The 20665-nt window shown below is 45.4% G+C and overlaps 1 protein-coding gene across 1 annotated transcript; it reads left to right on the top strand.

The window, feature by feature from the left end:
* Positions 1-16921: 16921 nt before the first annotated feature.
* Positions 16922-17770, top strand: ntf3 (neurotrophin 3; the record flags this gene model as incomplete). The annotated part of the gene is made up of 1 exon (XM_080850867.1): positions 16922-17770. Exon 1 carries the CDS (start codon positions 16937-16939, stop codon positions 17768-17770), a length of 834 nt encoding a protein of 277 aa, XP_080706993.1. The 5' UTR covers positions 16922-16936.
* Between the last annotated feature and the right edge of the window lie 2895 nt (positions 17771-20665).

The raw sequence follows: 20665 nt of genomic DNA, 5'->3' as shown, positions 1-20665 counted from the left end.
ACTGGTTTGCATATGTGCACAGTAGCACTCTGGGTAACTGGGCTAGCATGCGACGCTACTGGAGTAAGGTTCGAAATGTAGCGTGTTGCTAAAGCCTACAGCTTGTCTCCTATAGCCACTTTGAATAAACATTTCGAGGACTCTCCCCATGAATCAGGAGTCCATAATGGACTTTAAGTGCATTCAGGAAGTAATGTATACATATTGACTTGTAATATCCTTCATTGATACCATTAATGGACTCATGAAAGTTTCATAGCACAAACATGATGTATTATATTGCATATTTGACCAAATCATACCATGATATTATCACTCCCATTATAATTTCATCAGACAAGTATAATAAAGCATGGTCTCGCTTTGTGTTTAAACTTTTATGTTGACATTTTAGAGTTTCTCTGTAAAAGTTACCTTAAATGACTGCTTCTGTAACATGGAGTAACATCCATGAAGGCTACTGTCAAGCCTTACACTGTAAGAATGTATGTAGTAATGGTTCTACATTAAAGTTCTTCAACAGAAATTATGCAATTTGGTGTCCAATAGTTGCACACAGCTCTCCCAAGCCAAGGTTCCTACTTCAAAAAGCTGTTGTAGAGGCCTTTTCTGAGGTGAGAACCACTGAAGACTTAAAGGTCTAAAGGTTCCAGAAGGGATTTTACAAAGAGCCCCTTATCTGTGTGTATTCTAGGAAGACCCTTTAATGGTAACTCACTGAAAATCTGCCAGATGACGTCTGAGACGGTTTTTGTTCTTCTTGTCTAGCAAGGCTCTGGGTTCCATCCCCTTGACCAGGGAAGCTCTGAGCCAAAACGTAACCGCACCTCATCTGAGTTTATTTACCAGTACATACCATGCATTGGGTTGGCCCTGGGGATGTATGCACTGTGTGTGTGTTCTCGCGGTGACATTGCCAGATCTGCAGGGTCTGTGGGTTAGGGTTGTTGTGTTAGCGCTCTTTTGTTGTCTGACGTTGTTGTCAGCGTCTGGGAAGAGCCCTGGCATACCTTTCCAGTGTGTAAGCTGTGGGTGTATCACCCACCCTTCCAGCGAGATCCCACGAGGATTTTCAGAATTCTCAGAATCTTGCTAAACGAGTGGAGGAATGAGGGAGGGGAAGACGGTAGAGGAGGAGGAGGAGGAGGAGGAGGAGGTGGTGGAGGGGATAGATGTGTTCTGTAATTGTTGACAGGTTTTGAGCCGACATTTGAAGCTGAGAAAAAGATCCTCAGTTTATTCTGTGGCATTGGTATGGCAGCCATGTTTGTGGCGAAGGCTATGGGTTTGAATCATATTCCCTGGAGCTAGCATGGTAGCCAGAGGGGCTAGAGGAATCTTGTGTAACCGCAACTACAATGGGCCGTTTCTTCCGCGGCCTTTCTTGTCAACGTTAACATTAACGGAGGATTACATATTAGATTCCGATCTAAGAAAATGTGCTATTTTGGATCTGGGGTAGACAAGTTGTTTTCACGTAGACATATTCCGCGAGGTATGGCCTGGAGATATGGTTATGTAAAGTCAGGATGTTTTCCAAGGCCTGCTTGTGTAAATGCCTGCACTCCCTTACAACGGAGGGTCCCAGCTTCAGCCATCTGCAGGCTTGGCCTGCTGCTCTGTATCTGTATATATATATATATATATGTATTAGTGCTGCCAAACGATTCAAATATTTAATCGCGATTAATCACATTTTTGTCATAGTTAACTCAAAATGAATTGCGATTAATCTCAAATGTATTAATCTCAAATTTGTATCTATTCTAAATGTCCCTTCAATCATTTTTTTTTTATGCTCTTATCAACATGGAAAAGTGGATTGGCTTGCTTTATGCAATGTTTTATTTGATTGAAAAACAACATTGCCAAACAGGGCGGTACAAAATAAAATTATAAAATGCATATTTCAGATAAACAAGGACTCAGCCTATAGTGCAGTTAAACCATGGCTTAATATTTTCTTTTTTTCAAATTTGCTGTGAACATAGAAGTCAGGCCTCTTATTTCAAAAACAATGAACCGTAACAGTTAGGTTACCAATAAAAGGTAAGCCTACTACTTCTGTGCTTCAGCCAGCTGCCTGTTGACATTTTCAGACAACAGTGAAGCTCGCTTTTTTTGCACAACACAACTTTTAAAGGTAAACTTTCTATTCAGAAGCTTTTTATCATCCATTTCGCCGTATCGCACTCACCATTCACTCGAACGTAATGTAAGCCTACTACACAGTTTGGGAGAGCAAAAAAAAAACGTGTTAATCGCGCGCTAAAAAAATTAACGGCATTAAAATGGGCTTGCGTTAACATCGTTAATAACGCGTTAAAAATGCGTTAAACTGACAGCACTAATATGTAGATGTATAAAAAAATATATATATAAACTTAAATCTGTGCAAGAGATGGAAACTGCAATGTGTGGTATGGAGAAAAAAGGGAAAAAGGGAGAGAGCGAAAGAGAGAGGGGTTAGACCAGGAAAGAGAGGGGTTTGGGGCAGGGGTATGTCTCACAGCTCAACCCCTCATGGGAACATCTGGAGTCAATTGACCCGCATTAGGGTTTAGACACTCTTCTGTGAAAATCCTGGGTGGATTTCTTCCGCTGGAAGCCTGCCCACCAAGACGTTCTCAGAACTGTAAGTCCATCAACTTAGGTAGTTGTGTCAAAACAGAGGGGGTTCAGTCGAGGCGTCTCGACCCTTCACCTGACGCCGTGTCCTTAGACCTAATTGTGTCAGAAAAATTGAAAGTGGTTCCAGTAGACGGTTGAAATGAATTCATAATGTCGAGTTGAAGCTTGGTCCCACAGTCCATTACAATCTAGCAATGAAGAGTGGATTCTTTTACGTTGTTTTAATGTGATAGTTAAAATCGAATCATTTTTACAATTCCCAACTAGAAAGCCTCTCAGTATATTTGTATATTCCCATGCCGGCCATATTCGGATGGGTTTATGACCCAGGTGGAGGTTCTTCCTTGGTTGTAAATATACATGAAAACCTTTGGACTATTGGAAACCGCAGATATATGCTTTGAGTTAAGTCTCATCCTGTCACAGTTGGCACTTCCCACTTTCTGAACAACTGACTGAATGACTTACTTGACGATCTGCTTTTATCACAGACAACAGATGGGAATTCTGTTCCAAGCATTCTAGATGGCTGTAGTTTGTTGAACTTTCTAGAAGTTAGGTATTGCAGAGAGTTCTCACACAATGCTCCATGTGATTCCGGAACACTCTGGATGGTAATCAGGGTCACTTGTAATGGCTGAAGCTATTAACTCATCCATTTGCCCGCCAAAAGGTTTGAATGGACTTTACAGAAGAGAAACACTGAAACATTTGTACTCCTGAATGCATTTGTATAAATACTCAATTTGGCTCGGGTATAAACGGTGAGAGACACACTGACTTCAAGAGAGACCAATTTTCTGGCACGAGGTGTGCAGCCCTGCCATGTGCGTACGTGTGAATTTAAAATAATTATTTAACAACCTTAGACAATCAATTTCTTCAGCTCAGATTCTTCGGCATTCTCTCTCTCTCTCTCTCTCTCTCTGTCTTGTTTCGGATCGTTCTACGGCAAACAACCGTGACAAGAGCGGCGTTAGGGGTTGCGGGAGGCCTCCCCAGCACGCACGCGGAGCCGCGCTCCTGCAGCACGTCACACGGCCTGCGAAGCGCGCAGCTGATGGTAATCCCAGAGCAATCCCCAGGGAGTTAAAGGCTCAGGCAGCCGTAAGCCTGCTTCCCCTGTCTTAGGCGCTCTGCGTAGGTGGGGGAGAGCACTCCAACACTGCTAGTTGTGACACCTAGACCTGTCACAGATTAACACCTTCACCGTGTTACAAAGGACGGGGAGTTCCTGACATCCAACGCCACTGCTGTGTTGTGGTTTGTGCTGGAAGATCCCAACGCCAGCTTTTCCAAACTCCTCAGCTCGTGATGACATGATGTATTGGCTGGCCAGGAAAACATGCTGTGCTTTGCTAGTCCCACTGGCTGGAAAAAGGTCCAGTTGTTTTTGCTGGAGGAGCTTGAGAGAGGAACACAGGCCTAGCACAACATTACGAGCCATGGTGTAGTTTTTTGTTTTCAACAGGGAATAAATCTAATGTCATAATTTTGCAGGACTGGACATAAAAGAAACGGAACAGACACGCAAAGTGAGCTTAAACATTGAGAGAATATTGGGCCTGTGAAGAGTTGAGTTCCTCAAACAAACAAACACACACACACACACACAAACACACACACACACACACACACACACACACACACACACACACACTGTGTGCTCAAGGCTACTAAACCTGTTAAAGGGGATCAGAGACAGATTTTATCACCTAATGCGCCTGTGTCCTGCATGGCAAGTGCAGACTGCGAATGGCCACCTCACTCTTTTCCTCTCTCTAGCATAATGCCAGGATAACCGCAGTTTATTACCCAATCTGAAGAGAGAAGTATGAGATAAACACCATGACCATGACCAATACACCATGGCCACCTCACTCTGTTCCTCCTCAGCATGATGCCAGAATAACCACAGTTTATTACACGATCTGAAGAGGGAAGTTGGAGATAAACGAAAGAAAGGGCGTAGGAGTCGACTCTGACCCGCGTAAATACTCTACATATCACAAGACTTGTGGGATTACATAAAATAGTCAAGTTAATCTTCTGCGGTTAGATCAAGTGTGATTGTGCGTGGTGATGCTATGTAAGAGTCGATTGTGAGCTGCTAAAAAAGGAATTTGTCAGTTGATGACGACGCTCTTGAGGTACATTTCTTTCACAGAGGCCTTGAGGGCCTCCCCCCGAGTGTTTAGAGCCCCTCTGACAATCCTCCTCTTGTGTGTCGAAGTGCCGCACAAAGCACATCATTACAAGAGCATCCGCACTCCGTCTGCTCTCTCAGTCTCCGAGGGTGGCAAGACTGTGAGCTTGTCAGTGGGTGATGTGTGTGTGTTCCTGGGCAAACAGGTCCCAGAGTGTTTTAAGAACAATATCCCTCTGATCCAGGGATCCATCCCCTCCTGCAGCCATTCCTCTGCTCTCCAGCAGACGTGGTACATGTGATGGCATGACCCTCCTCTGGGATCATGCTGTGTGCGGGCATCCACCAGCCGTTGCATAACTCACCCCTGCGGCTGCCCGGCGGAGGCAGACGGGCGGAACAGGCGCAGCTTCGGGCGCATTTTTGTGACGAAACAGGAAGGCCGAGTTTAGCCCCTCTGTGCCCGCACATCTCGCACATACACACAAAAACACACACACTTTGTTGTTCCTTAGGGGGGTGGGGGTTTAGATTAAGAAGCTCCAAACTTGTCGCCTTAGCAATTTCCTCACCATGAAAGGGTGCATTCACTTGGACGAGACGGATTTTTGCACTGAGAGAGAGGTCAGGGAGGGGAGACGCAAGGGTGTGTGTGTGTGTAATTGTAAGTGTGTGTGTGAGTGTGTGTGTGTGTGTGTGTGGGTGTGTGTGTAGGGCCAGACGGACCTGTGCACTGAGACAGGACAGAGAGAGGATACAATGGAGTGTGTGTGTGTGTGTGTGTGTGTGTGTGTGTGTGTGTGTGTGTGTGTGTGTGTGTGTGTGTGTGTGTGTAAGTGTGAGTGTGAGTGTGTGTGTGTGTGTGTGTTTGTGTGTGTGTGTGTGTGTGTGTGTGTATGTGTGAGTGCAGGTAGGGCCAGACGGACCTGTGCACTGAGACAGGGCAGAGAGAGGAGACAAGGGAGTGTGTGTGTATGTGTGTGTTTGTGTGTGTGTGTGTGTGTGTGTGTGTGTGTGTGTGTGTGTGTGTGTGTGTGTGTGTGTGTGTGTGTGTGTGTGTGTGTGTGTGCATGTGTGTGTCTTGGAGGGGGGGTAGGCTGGCTCACTTGTTGGCTGTGTCATGTCCTGCCAAGTGCTTCATTTCACCTAAATGCCCATGAACACCACCCCCCCACCCCCCCCCCCCCCCCCACCCACCCCTCCCTGAAAGAGATTAGGGATGAAGCAAATTTGGGCTTCGCTGATAACACACTCGCCTGCAAGCCCATTGGCTGCAGCATCAGGTGACCTCGTTAATCACATGACCCACAACCACACTGCTCGTTCCAGGTCTTTAAGAATGTCTGCTGCAGTGGCTGCTGGGAGGAGGCCAGCGCGTGTTTGCCGCCCGCCAAAAGGCATCCTTTTCTGCAGTTTGGCCAGTTCATGACATCTACTGCCATCTTTCCCAGTCGCTCGGATGACTCGGCACTCCACGATTATGGGACTATAGTCACAGTTTACGATTTAAAATACATATTTTTAACAGCAATTACTCATCTATTTATTTATACATCGCTCTCTCTCCCTCTCTTTATCTATATCTATCTCACCCTCTCTCTCTCTCTCTCTCTCTCTCTCTCTCTCTCTCTCTCTCTCTCTCTCTATCCGTCTCTCTATCTATCTATCTATCTATCCAGATTCACATTTTTTTTCAGAGACTTGCTGACATACAGTAGATCACACACTTACTTGAAACGTGGTGCGGAAACACATTGTCCATTGCTATGGAATCTGTTTGTATACTGTAGAGAGAGTCGAGGGCTGTCTGTCGGCCTGTTTTCTTTTGGTAAGCACACACACACACACACACACACACACACACATTCACAGCCTGCATGCACAGGAAAGAGCTCATGATAGCCTGCTGCTGCATGCACAGCCCATAAGGATTCTGGCTTTCAACTGTCTGACTTCTTATAAACACGAGGCCCATTAGGCGTGCATAGGATGACATTGACGATCTTCTGTTACAGTTTCACATGCCTGTTGTGTGTCAGTGTGTGTGCGTGTCAGTGTGTGTGTGTGTGTGTGTGTGTGTGTGTGTGTGTGTGCATTCATACACACCTCTAGCATCTCTCATTGCAGTGGCTATTAGACATTTCACAAGCTGTTAGCATATAGTCTCAGCATTGTCCTTTGTGTTCAGTTTGATAGCTTTTATTGGAAATCATATTACACAGAAAGAAAGAGAGAGACAGAGAGAGAGCGAGACAAGAGAGAGAGAGAGAGAGAGAGAGAGTGGGGGAGAGAGAGAGAGAGGGAGAGAGAGAGAGAGTGTGTGTATGTGTGTGCTCTTCTGGCAGCTGTGTCTCTCAGTTGAATGGGAAAAGGCACCTTGCTGCTTGGCTGAGTGGAGAGTGCAGTAATGTGTTTGTGTGTGTGTGTGTGTGTGTGTGTGTGAGAGAGAGAGAGAGAGAGAGAGCGAGAGAGAGAAAGAGAGAGCAGGGGAGTGACAGGTCTATATGCTGTAAGCACTGATGTTGAGATAAAGATTAGTTCATCCTTCCTGTCTTCTACACATTCACCTCTGTCCTCCTTTTCATCTCTCTCTCTCTCTCTCTCCTCTCTCCTTCCATCTTTCTTTCTCCTAGAAAAAGGACACTTACAGACGCCATTCAGGAGACACACTGTAGGGTCTACCTACCTAAGCCCACATGCACAGATCGTTTGTACGGATTGTTTGTTTCGATCGAATGTTCAAAAACTGTTCTAAAAGTTTTCAAAAACGGTTTTAAAAGTGTTATAAAAGTATTGAAACAGTTCTAAACGTGTTCTCAAAGAGTTCTAAAAGTGTCCTAAAAGTATTCAAAAACTGTTATAAAAGTGTTCTAAAACGGTTATAAAAGTGTTCTTTTTAGTAAGATGTTAACATTACCAAGGCTGCGGATCCCATACCCAGGGCGGGAAGCATACACACACACACACACACACACACACAAACAAACACACAAACACACAAACACACACACACACACACACACACACACACACACACACACACACACACACACACACACACAGATCATTGTGTTGCCTCTTGGTATGAAATGTGCTATATTGATAAATTAAGTTTGATTTGATTTGATTTGATTTGATAAGGATGTATCTGTGCATTACAGTGAGTGGCTTTGAGGAAACGGAGGTGCTTAATGACCAAATGTTAATGAGTTCTATGGATGTGGTTCTGTGATGCTACTGTGCAGTACTGTATGAGTGTGTGTGTGTGTGTGTGTGTGTGTGTGTGTGTGTGTGTGTGTGTGTGTGTGTGTGTGTGTGTGTGTGTGTGTGTGTGTGTGTGTGTGTGTGTGTGTGTGTGTGTGTGTGTGTGTGTGTGTGTGCATGTGTGTGTGCGTGTGTGTGTGTGTGGGTGTGTGTGGGTGTGTGTACAGCTGTAGATCTGATCTTGGCAAACAAGCCCACACTGACGGCGACCTGACTCATCTCTGCACTTTTCTCATCACTCAGCACCATGGATTGTTTTTAAAGGATCTAAGCAAATAACTTTGTAAAGTTCTCTGCACGTAAACAAACAGCTCCAGGCATCTGAGCACACCTCTGAGGATGCCAAAAGATGCTCTACTCAAAAGTGCTCTGTGCCGCGTAAGGACACCACCATATTGAGCTTCAGCGGATCACTCCAAATGGTTTCTCGGCATGGGGGAAACTTTGGGCTTCTTTCTCCCTGGATCATTCCATTCAGCCTACCCTACACCCCACCACCTTTTAACTACTGATAGCCCCAACTATATGGGAGTTTCATACAATCTCCATTAAATATTTTCAAGTAAGATGTTACTTATTAAATTGCAATGGATTCTTGCCTCCAGAAGGAGAGACTGAATACTCTTGGTTCCATTCCAGCTGTTGTAAAAGTTTGAGAAACTGATCGAGAAACACTTAGCATAGGCATATAAAGCACACACAACTTGCAGTCTGCCTTAGATTTATAATAATGACCTCCGTCTGCATTGGTGCAAGCTTTGTGCATGGAGTCATTGCGCACACAAGTTTGGTGGTGACCTAAAATAGCATGGACAACCTGTAATCCACACCCAGGCTGTTCCTTTCTTCTTCCATAATGAAGCCCTCTGCCTAAAGCGCTCCCGACGCCCCTCCCATCAAACTTCCTGTCAAACTCGCACACTCAGTGTTGGCAGGTTTACATTCTCCTCTCTCTCTCTCTCCAGCCTCACTAGTCTGCACCCCTGGCATGTGTGGCCACGGCGTCATGTGTTTGAACATGCTGGTGTTTTATGGCGTACCAGCTGTATATTTATCCTGTGCTGAAGGGTCTGTGTGGGCGCCTGCTTGCAGGACGTTTTATGAAGTGCACTAATGATCTCCCTCAGACTTTATATAGGCTTTATTGGCATTGAAAGTGTTCCCCATTTAGTGCTCCACCTATTGCTCTCTCTCTCTCTTCCTCCCTCTCTCTCTCCCTCCCTCCCTCTCTCTCCCTCCTTCTCTCTCTCTCCCTCCCCTTCTCTCCCTCTCCCTCCCTCACTCGTTTATTTTCTTATTCCCAGTGAGCAGTGGTGGTGGCATGTGATTGACTCCAAACCCACTCTTGGACACGTCCCAATCCATTAGCTCTCTCTCCATCTCTCTTCCTTCCTCCCTCCCTCACTTCCTAACTCTCTCTCCTTTCTCTCTCTCTTGCACCCCCCGTGTTCTCTCTCTCTTTACCGTTGCCTCCTAGCTCCCTTACTCTCTACTAGTCTAAAGATCACAGGCCTGAATGGGCATTGGATTGGCTGACAGTCCACCTCCACTCTCCACTTAGCCTCCCTAAGGGCTCCATCATCATGCTGTTCTTGGAAGATCAATCAGTCAGGCTCCTCTGCTCTTCCTGTGGCCCTGGTTTGATGGAGATGGTATATGGACAGGTGCATCTAACTCAGAATGAGAGGGTGTGTGTATGTGTGTGTGTGTGTGTGTGTGTGTGTGTGTGTGTGTGTGTGTGTGTTTGGGGGGGGGGGGGGTTAATGAGTTGATAACACCAATTCAAGAGGGAGGGTGGCTGGACTGTAGTGTAGAGGAAGGGAAAAATATAAAGAGAGAGAGAGAAAGAGGGAGGGAGAAAGAGTGGGAGGAGATGAATAAGCAGAACATTTTCTACACCATTACCTATAAGGTGACTTTTGCTCTGAGTGTGTGTGTGTGTGTGTGTGTGTGTGTGTGTGTGTGTGTGTGTGTGTGTACGTGTGTGTGTGAATTTGTGTGTGTGTGTGAATTCCAGCCTTCTCTATTCAAGTCTTTCCCTCCTTTTCCCTCTGTGCCCTCTCTCCATCTCTCTCTCTCTTCCCCTCCTTCCATCTCTCTCTCTCTCTCTAGAGAGTCCACATCGGTGATGGTGGTCGAGTGGTAGCAGCCAGGGTGCTAAATTAGTTGGACTAATTAACTGCTGATGGGGATTCATACACTGAGTCTACTGTTGTGTCCTTTCCCAGCCTGCACGCACGCACACGCACACACACACACACACACACACACACACACACACACACACACACACACACACACACTCGTACACACACACACACACACACACACACACACACTCGTACACAGCCACACGGATGCAGCCACACAAGCAGCCTCACTCGGTTCAGTTTGTGTGTGTATACACTGACCAACAGTGTCAAAAGCATCCACACACTCCACAATCTTGAGAAACGCACACACCAGTGCCAGCACACACACACACACCTGAAACGCATACACCAGTGCCCAGAAGACACACAGGCAACTAAACAATTACACACTCACAAAACCAAGTAGTTAGGAATGTCCCGGAAATAGTACAATGAGTTAAATGCTCATTTTCCCTCCCTCCCTCTCTCCTATCATCCCGTAAGCCTCTTCATGTGATATTTATTCTGGTGCCGTATCATGTGACACATGGCTTTAAAAATGATATATTAGCCACATGTGATGCCTGGGAGATCCAGCAATATCACAACTAATACACAACACAATCTCTATGCTAAAAAACTTCAGGCCACTGCATGAAACCACACTTGAAGTCCAAAACAAGTACTTAGAATCCCACATTACTTAAAAAAAATGCCTGAAAACATATTTAAATTCATTTCGCGTTTGCCCAAAGCCTCACAGCACCCATTACTGCAATGTGAATTAAGGGGCTCTTGGTCTGGAAACAGACTCATTACATTTCATGGCTTCCTAATCTGTTGGCATGTGGCAGCCATCCTCTCGGTTATCTTGAATCCATAAACACAATTACTTAATTATTCCCTTTGAATTCTCTGCAAAATGTTCTGAAGAAGGATTCTGTTTCATGGTGTTTAGTCCAAGCAGGGGTTTCAACAAAGTTATAGAGACAAGAGGACTGCTCGAAGAGCTTAGCATGAAATCATATTATTTATTTAACAGCAGACGTTCATTCGACAGTCCTGTATGGTAACGATCCAGCACTTCACAGCAAATCTAGTGGAGGAGGATGATGCAGCACTTTTTATCTCTGTGTTTCTCTCTCTTTCATTCTCTCCCCCACTTTATACCCTTCTATATCCCTCTCCTCTCTCTCCCTCCTTTCCTGTCTCTCCCCCTCTCTTTATATGTCTCTCACCTCTCTCTCCATCCTTTTATCTCCCTCCTTTTCTGTCTCTCTCCCTCTCTTTATATGTCCCTGTCCTCTCTCTCCATCCATTTCTCTCTCTCTCTCTCTCTCTCTCACTTTATACGTCCAATCCTCTCTCCCCCTCATTTTCTCTCTCTCTCCATCCTTTTCTCTCTATATCTCCCTCACTTTATACATCCCCCTTCTCTTTCCCCCTCCTTTCCTGTGTCTCTCCTCCTATCACCTATGCAGCCAGCTATCTGTCACCCCTCACCAGGCTTTTAGCTAGGCATGCGTCCGTGCGTCTTTTGGACGCACTGTTCTAAAATAATAAGAAATTGGACGCAGTACTTTTAGGCAGACGCCCTACAGACGCCTTAAGTTTTCGTCCCTTTTTTCACTCAGTCAAACTTTTTTTAAACGTGTTCACAATAACTCTCAACATTGTTCAAACGTTAATGAGCGTAATCACGTTGTAACACGTAAAACAACAGTTTACCGCTATTAGGGGTGGCGAGCCGCATGCAGCTCTTTGCCGGCTGACGTGGGGCTCGGCTCCAGCGCGAGTGCTCACTGACTTTTCCCTTGGTGTACAGAATTTTCATATTGTAAAATAAACATCTAAAATGCATATTTTGCACGAAATACATACAAAAAGCTGTCCGATTTGAATGGGGTATCTATTCATGTATATTGTGTCATCACGCGATCTTGAGAGATCTTCAAGTAACGTTAATGTTCCAAACATGAAACATTCTAATGTGTGCACCCATTCGCAGAGAGTTACTACTAGCCAAACTAGCAGTAGCTACTGAAAGAATGCCATGGATCCAGCAAAGCGTAAAGCTAAACGAAAATATGAAGATAAACACTGCACGTTCTTGCCTGAATGGAAGGAATTATTTGCGGAGCGAAATAGAAAACCCCTCTGCTTAATATGCCAGACGTCACTGTCGCATTTTAAAGCCTCAAACTTGGAGCGCCTGACAGCGCCTTCTCTCCACACACAATGCTAACATATAGCCCAGGAGTTCCTAAAGGCAAAGAGCTGTGCAAGCACAAGGTACATACTTTGAATTGAAACGTCAGTCAGAGAAACAGACTCGGCTTTTTTTTTTTTATGAACGAAGTACTCTGAAACTGTCACGTTGGCATCGTATCATTTGTCATGGAATATTGCTCCAGCAAAAAGTCATATAGTGAGGGAGTTTGAAAATTGAACAGAGGATATCTGACATTAACTATAATTAGCACCTATCTCAGTGGATGTCTCCAATATTTTTATTTTTGTGCCATATTTTAAATCTACATTTGTTAACTTCTCTTCCTAAAAACCCACTAGAGGACACTATTTATAAGGTTATTTTAAAAAAAAAAAGGGAGGCAACTGCTTTGATTAGGCTCTTCTCCAGGCACAGTCTGTTTCAATGCTTTGTTTTGATCACAGTCATTGCAGAGAAGGAGTTCTCACATAAATATATGGAGGCAAAGGGTATAGCTGCTCCTAAGCTTTCTCTCCCAGGTCAGGGTGCTCCTGCTTCACACATATCCAAAACAAAATCTCAGCGGATGTCTTCAATATGTTTATGCCATATTATACATCTAAATTTGTTAATTTATCTTCCTTAAACCCACTAGAGGACACTATTTAAAAGGTTATTTTCAAAAAAAAATCTTATGGGGGAGCATGCCCCCAGACCCCCCTAGTTTTGCTGGGTCACCGGGGCTTCGCCGCGTTAGGTTCAATTACAAAATGGACCCCCCCTCAAAAAATCCTAGCTAAAAGCCTGCCCCTCACCACTCTTTAACCCTTTGTCTCTTCCCATTTCATTCACTGACATTGCAGTCATCCTTGCTTTTCGACAAACTTGTGTGTGTGTGTGTGTGTGTGTGTGTGTGTGTGTTAGTGCCTTTCCAGATCATTCTCACACTGTCATGTCTCTCTTTCATCTTCCAGCTCTCAATTCGCTTCCCTCTCTTTCTTGCTTTCTATTTATCAGTCTGTGTGTCAGTCGGACACTTCACACACTCACTTTATCGGCGTCTTGTGTTTTGTCTCCCTCTCTCACACACAATCACTCACACTCTCGCTCCCCGCCATCTCTCTCCAAAAGGCCAACGCAGGAGAGTGTAGGAGACACCCAGACACATAGGAGGACTGATGACTTCAGTCGGGCAGTCAGTTAGTGTTTGTTTTCATTGCCCTGCCCCCCCCACTCTGTTCTCACAGTCATCCAGGCAGGACCCCTCAAACCCAACACATTTCCTTACTCCCACACCACCCTTTGCACCATTTGCAGCCCTTCATTGGCTTGACTGATAAGCTTCTCCTGCTCAGCTTTGGCTGGTTAGCTTCAGCTGGCAGTCTCAGTTGGTTGATTTCAGCTAGTTTTCAGCTAGATTTCAGCTACCTCTGGTGGTCAACTGTCTTGTCAGCTTTGGCTAGGTAGCCTAGTTAGTTAGTTAGTTAGTTTCAGCTAGTTAGCTTCAGTTGGTTAAGTTTGGCTTGTTAGTTTCAGCGGGTTATCTTCAGCTGGTTAGCCACTTTTGGTTAACTACGGCTGGTAAGCCATGGCTGGTTAGCTTCGGCTGGTTAGCCTCAGTTGGTTAAGTTTGGAATGGCTAGTTCATCTGGTTAGATTCGGCTGTTAGCCTCCTGTAATGAAGACTAGCCTGAACCACAGACTCCATAGGTCACTGATTTTTCTTCTCTGGGTTAGATTCCTGACTTACCCCTCTCGTACCTTTCTCTTGCCCGCAAAGTCTGTAGCCTATGTTCTTTTTGTTCCACGTGTACCACAACTGCAGGGGTTGCCAGACAAGCTTATATTTCCTGTCTCCTGCTAGCATGAAAAAAGAGCATCTTAAGCCCAAATATACACCTGCTTTGGTTAAACTGTCTAGGAAGATAATCTAGGTGCTCTGTTATGGAGTTATCTGTGTTCTTTCTATGTTCCCTGTCTATGCTGTATCTTGTTCTGTGTTCTCTCTCTGTCTTCTTTCCTCTATCCCTGCTGTGTTCCATGTCTGTTTCAACTCTGTTTTGAAACTCTTGAAATACGTAGGGATCAGAGAAGAGCACAGTGTTTTCTTTAGGCTTTTTAGGGCGCTTGTTGGTATGTGAATGGCATCTGTGTGAGTGAGTGAATAAATATGCTTGTTTATGTGTAGGTGTGTTTATGTGTAATTGTGTGCGTGTCTGAGAGAGAGAGAGAGAAAGAGAGATAGAGAGAGTGTGTGGATGCAAATTAATATGTGTTGGTATCCTTTAAGGATTGTAAGAGTTCCTGTGTGAGAGAGTATATTTGTGTTATGTGGCAGCAAATTGAGTGAGTATATTTCTGTACAGACAGTATGGTGAGTGTGTGTGTGTGTGTGCGTGTGCGTGTGCGTGTGCATGTGCGTGCGTGTGTGCGTGCGTGCATGCGTGTGTGAGTGAGTGAGTGAGTGTGTGTGTGTGTGTGTGTGTGTGTGTGTGTGTGTGTGGTATAGTTGTGCACTGGGCGTGTCTCTATGGTAGAGAGGTCAGGATGCTGCGTGTTTTCTTTGGCATGAGACATCTGCAGGAACACGACCCCGGCCACAGACAGCCCGCCAGCACTGAAACTGCTCTCCCAGTGGCTTGTGTTACACAGGTTAGGCAGTACAACTTAACACTCGGCAGCTTTTCATCGCGACAACTCCCATATCTTCAGCACTCAATCCATCCCCTCTGAAATCTTTCTCTTCTTTATCGCATGGCCAGCTGGGGGAAGATGTAGACCCACTTTAAATCAAGTGTGTAATCAGTACCAAACATACTTCAGTCTAGAATGTTGCAACATGTACGGGGTTAAGGTTCGTATTAGGTTTAGGGTTGGTAATAGGATTATTTACAATTGACTTATACGTGTACTCTAACTGGGGCACTTGATGTCAGCGGGGGCCAAAAGGCCTCTGTTTCTGTTTCTGTGGTGTTTCAGAGAGTCTCAATTAACTGGTTAACTGTCTCTCCTCAGGGTTAACTTCCTCACTTCAGGGTTGACTGTCTCACTTCAGGGGTAACTGTCTCTCTTTAGGGATAACTGTCTCTCTTCAGGGTTAACTGTCTCACTTCAGGGTAAACTGTCTGTCTTCAGGGTTATCTGTCTCACTTCAGGGTTAACTGTCTCTCTTCAGGGTTGACTGTCTTTCTTCAGGGATAACTGTCTCTCTTCAGGGTTAACTGTCTCACTTCAGGCTGTAAAAGTCCACTCCTATGGAAAGTGACAATGCCAGTATGGGAGGGGCTTCTGCCCTCTGATGGGGTTGGTGTTGCATTCAGCCAAACAGAAGCAACGCTGTGAAAGGATGGGAAATACAACCCAATGAACCAAGAATGGGGAGACTTCTGTGTCATATGTGTGCTGCAGCATCAACACATGCTGTGAAAGGATGGGGACACTCAACACACACACCTTGCTTCACTCTTCCACCCCTTCAACTCCCTGTCCCCTGTTACGTGGGCCCTCATCTGCAAGTGTAAACTGCACACACCCTGAAGACACTTCCTTAAACACACTCCTCCTAGCTCATGCCACCTTAAACACACTTACTTCCTTAATCACACTCCCCCTAGAGCGTGCCACCCTAAACACACTTCCTCAAATGAGGTGTGTGTGTGTGAACGGTGTGAACACAGAGGCACTGGAGCGATACCCACTTCCTTTGATGAAATAATCCATGCATACAGACAGCCACTGAACCGCCACACCTCTGACGTTTTGTTTCATCCCTGTGGAGTGTGAGTGTGTGTGTGTGTGTGTGTGTGTCTGTGTGTGTGTGTGTGTGTGTGTGTGTGTGTGTGTGTGTGTGTGTGTGTGTGTGTGTGTGTGTGTGAGAATGTGAGTGTGTGAGTGTGTGTGTGTGTGTGTGTGTGTGTGTGTGATGGTATCTCTGGCATGCGTGTGGCGTGTCGGAACTTGGATGGGTTTGGATAGCTATCAGTGAGGCGTGCCAGAGGTCAGGAGGGGAAGTGCTGGAAGGGCTGATCAATGATCGCATCATCATCTAGAGCAAATGGCGCTGAGGTCACCTAATGGATCTGTTTTGGGGAAAGTATGCACAGTTAGAGGAGACCGGTAACAATTTACCATAGTCACTGCTGTTAGTACCCTTTGACATGTCATTTTAACTTTAGAATGATCTGTGATTGTTGTGGGAATTTTGGATACCTTAACAGCTTATGTCACTTAGTTTTAAGCTATCATAACATCAGATACAGGGCTTGACAACTTGCCCTGGCATGTGTATGCCAATGGCAATAACAGTCCTATAAATGGGTTTTGCACAGTATTTCCAGAGAACTGTGTACAGGCATTTCCATAAAATGATTTACGACAACAAATATGATTAGGAGATACAATTTAGAGTGTATCATGTATTCATCCTCACTGACTAACAAATGCCATATCTCTCTTTTCTTTGTCTCTCATCAACTCACCCTTTCCCTGCCTTTCACTCCATCTCTCTATCTCTCTCTCTCACTCTCTCAGATCTTACAGGTGAATCTAGTAATGTCCATCCTGCTGTACGTGATGTTCCTCGCGTACCTCTATGGTATTCAGGCAACATCCATGGACAGGCAGCTGCCCACGCAGGACCCCATCAACTCCCTCATCATCAAGCTGCTGCAGGCGGACATCAGCCGGAGCCGACCCAAGCAGGAGAAGGGGCAGTCTTCGGAGCGGCCTGCCCAGCACGTGCCACCTCCCCTGGGCGTGGGTCCGGAAACGGCCCCTCATGACTCCCAGGACGTCTCACCACGCAGGAGTTCGGTGTACCATCCGGTGGCGGACATTTCCCTGGAGCTCTTGCAGCAGCACAAGCGATACAACTCACCGCGGGTGTTGCTAAGCGACCGGCAACCCATGCAGCCTCCGCCACTGTACCTCATGGACGACTTTGTCAGCTGGTCAGACGGTGGTACCGCCGGCAACAAGACGCGGAAAAAGCGCTACGCTGAGCACAAGAGCTACCGTGGCGAGTACTCGGTCTGTGACAGCGAGAGCGAGTGGATTACGGACAAGAGCAACGCCGTGGACATACGCGGCCATCACGTGACTGTGCTGGGGGTCATACCCAGCGTGCCACGCGATGGGGGCAGTCCCCGGTCGGACGTCAAGCAGTTCTTTTACGAGACCAAGTGTCGTAACTCCAAGCCCTCTAGGAGCGGCTGCCGGGGGATCGACGACAAGCACTGGAACTCGCAATGCAAAACCACGCAGACGTATGTGCGCGCGCTCACCCAGGACAAGGCCACCCACGACAAAATGTCCGTGGGCTGGCGCTGGATACGGATAGACACCTCGTGCGTGTGCGCACTCTCACGGAAACGCCGCAGGACGTAGAAAAAACAATATATATATAAAACAGAGCACACACGCAAACATTCACACACAGACACACATGCACACACAGGACAAATCACTCAACCATACGGCCACTCTGGGTTCTGAAGTGATTATACTTTCCAGTGTTGGGGAAAGTGAGGGAGGAGGAGGGAGGGTTAAAGACGCTGTAAATATATAAATATAAATTATTATTTAAGTTATATGAAAATGCATGTAGTTTATACATGTCTATATATTATGTATAAGTTTGTTTGTGTTATTTATTGAAGTCTTCAGCAAAGGACAATCTTAACAAAAGAAAGGATACTCACGAGACACGGTCAGACTATGTGCCTTGCTCAAACACAAGAACTACAAACAGCATTGTCAGACAAATAACCTGGACATTGGGATCAGTTGCAATGGAGGTCTTATGACACAAAGCTAGATTTACAGCAGTATTGTAACCTACAAACACTCTGTGGTAATATAACTGTAGCATCAAGATATTATTATCTGCCCCCCCCACTCCTTTTTTTTTAACAAAGTAATGACTCAAGTATTGATGTTATGTATATATACATTAGAGATATATAACTAAACAACTGCATGAAATTCCTGAGAAATACGTATATATTTCTAATGAACTGAAGACTCGTTTATCATTGGTGCACAGTTCAAGTGGCTAAAAACAAAAACCTCTGCCTACCACATTGCTGGGTTCCTGCTTCCTGGTGAGAGGCCAAGGGGAGTGCTTCAGTCAACAAGTTCACTTCAGTGTGATGGTACTCTACTGAGATATTGGTATTTATTTGCGATCAAAAGCTTAAGCATAAGCCAGGGTGCAAATGTTTTTTTTTGTTGTCATGTTGTGTTGGGAGACAAAGAAGTAACTGTCAAGAAATGATATGGACCAGACCATAATACTCCTCCTTGACAAAAGCAATGTAAGGACTTTAAGGCAGAAGGCAACAAAATACACCTGAAAGCATGGCAGCAGTTGCTATGGTGACATTTCCGGGCAACCGCCTCACCCTTTAAGCACCAGTGTTGGTAATTAGTCCTCCTCCTGTTCAAGCCCCCCCGCCCCGCCCCCAGTCCCCAGTCCCCCCACCTCACTCAAACATGGCAGAAAACATACTCCGTCTAACAACCCCACCCTCCGGTTCAACCTACCACAGAGTAGGGGCACTATAACCCTGAGCTGCTGTCTTTTGGACTGTCATCACAGGACACATTATTGTTTCAGGAGAAAACAACATTTAAAAATGAGTTTGAAATCATATATAAGGCTTGTAAACAGAAAGTTACTCCGCCAATGCTGATGTTATGTGACCTTAGGCTGAAGATACTGAGGATAGGCTAAACAGGCGTGGTTTGAACTGAACTGGTTATTTCAGGGGTTTTCACGGGGCAGCGAGGGACACAGACAAAAGGAAAGTACAAATGTGACCGTGTTTAATGACACTGTGGTCTTACAGAGGGGCAAAGCTGCCTTAAGAAGCTGTACATTCGTGCAGAGCTAGGATTTGACCAGGTAATCCTCCTCTTGTAAGAGGGTTTCCTGCTTGTCAGGCTCACCTTAGAAGGCTAAGTATCTTGCCAGAGCAGCTCGCCAGTTATAAAAAGAGTTGGGCCTATTTGGCCAATTGCGGGTTTATGTAAACAACCCTGCACACTTTAAAAGGGGCGTTAAGGAATATGAAGCAACATTTGAGGTAAATCTTAATTATTGAATGATATATTTGAATGGATGAGGTTTCGGGTTATTTCGGGAGGACTGTCTGCGTCTGGGGAGACTGATTGTTGTCCTGCTGCAGAAAGCTAGCACATGTCTCTGCCCTCCTCTTGTTTGAAGTGGTTTGAACCTGTTGCTTGTATCACAAGAACGGGCCATAATCTGATTTTGCCAGGGCACATGCTCGCTCACATTCAGTCACAGCCAAGACGAGGTGGAGCTAAACACCTCTAAGGACATGTAAACAACTGGCAGGCAAACCGCAGATCCCTGTAAGCATAAACAGTTTTATTATTTAGTATGTCCCAGTAATGAATATATTGTGAAACCTTACTTTTTTAAGTGTGCTGGATGTTATTAGTGAGATACAGGACGATGGATAGATTGCAAGAAAAATAACCGAACCGAATCGAATGTCGTCATGTTTGCGAAACGCTTAGTTGTCTACTTGCTGTAGGGAACCAATATCACTGGGGTTGATGTGGAGATAGATGGAAAGCGAACTGAAAATAGGATGGCCCAGAGGAGGAGGAGGAGGAGGAGGAGGAGGAGGAGGAGGTGGGGGCTTGGGTGGAGAACTGCAACAGCCGCGCCTGGCACTAATAACCCAAAGACAGCTGGAGTAGCAGAGGTCGAAGGTCACAGCTCAGCTTTGTTTAGGCATCCTTATCTGTCCCTCGCTAGGCGGGGGGCCAGAATGTTACACTTGTGGGTTGGCGAGTGGGCATGAGGTGGTGGTGTTATACTAACCCAATAAACCCTCGTAGACGACACCTGACCTTTAACTGGGCGCAGTCTGCTAAGGTCAACAACTGGGAATGTGCAACTCAATGAGGAATATAAACAGGTCCATACCTTAATGGACCAAGGGTAATCCACAGGTCATACTGTCAGGAACATCAATCAATCTACAGGTTAATTGATTAAGGAATAGTAATCAAGTGAGCTGCTGTTTCACTTATACTGATGCTGGTTGCTTGTGATAGTAATGATGATGATGGTATGCATGATGATACTGATGATGATGATGATGTTATGGATGATGATGATATTGATGCTGATGGTATCAATGATGATGATGAAGATGACAATGGTGTGGATGATGATGATGAAGGTATGGATAATGATGATGATAATGGAGGAGGTCATACGTGTATCATAAGTCTTAAAAACCC

Source organism: Sprattus sprattus (assembly GCF_963457725.1).
Source record: "Sprattus sprattus genome assembly, chromosome: 14".
Lineage (NCBI taxonomy): Eukaryota > Metazoa > Chordata > Actinopteri > Clupeiformes > Clupeidae > Sprattus > Sprattus sprattus.
This window is presented reverse-complemented; position numbering and strand designations above follow the sequence as displayed.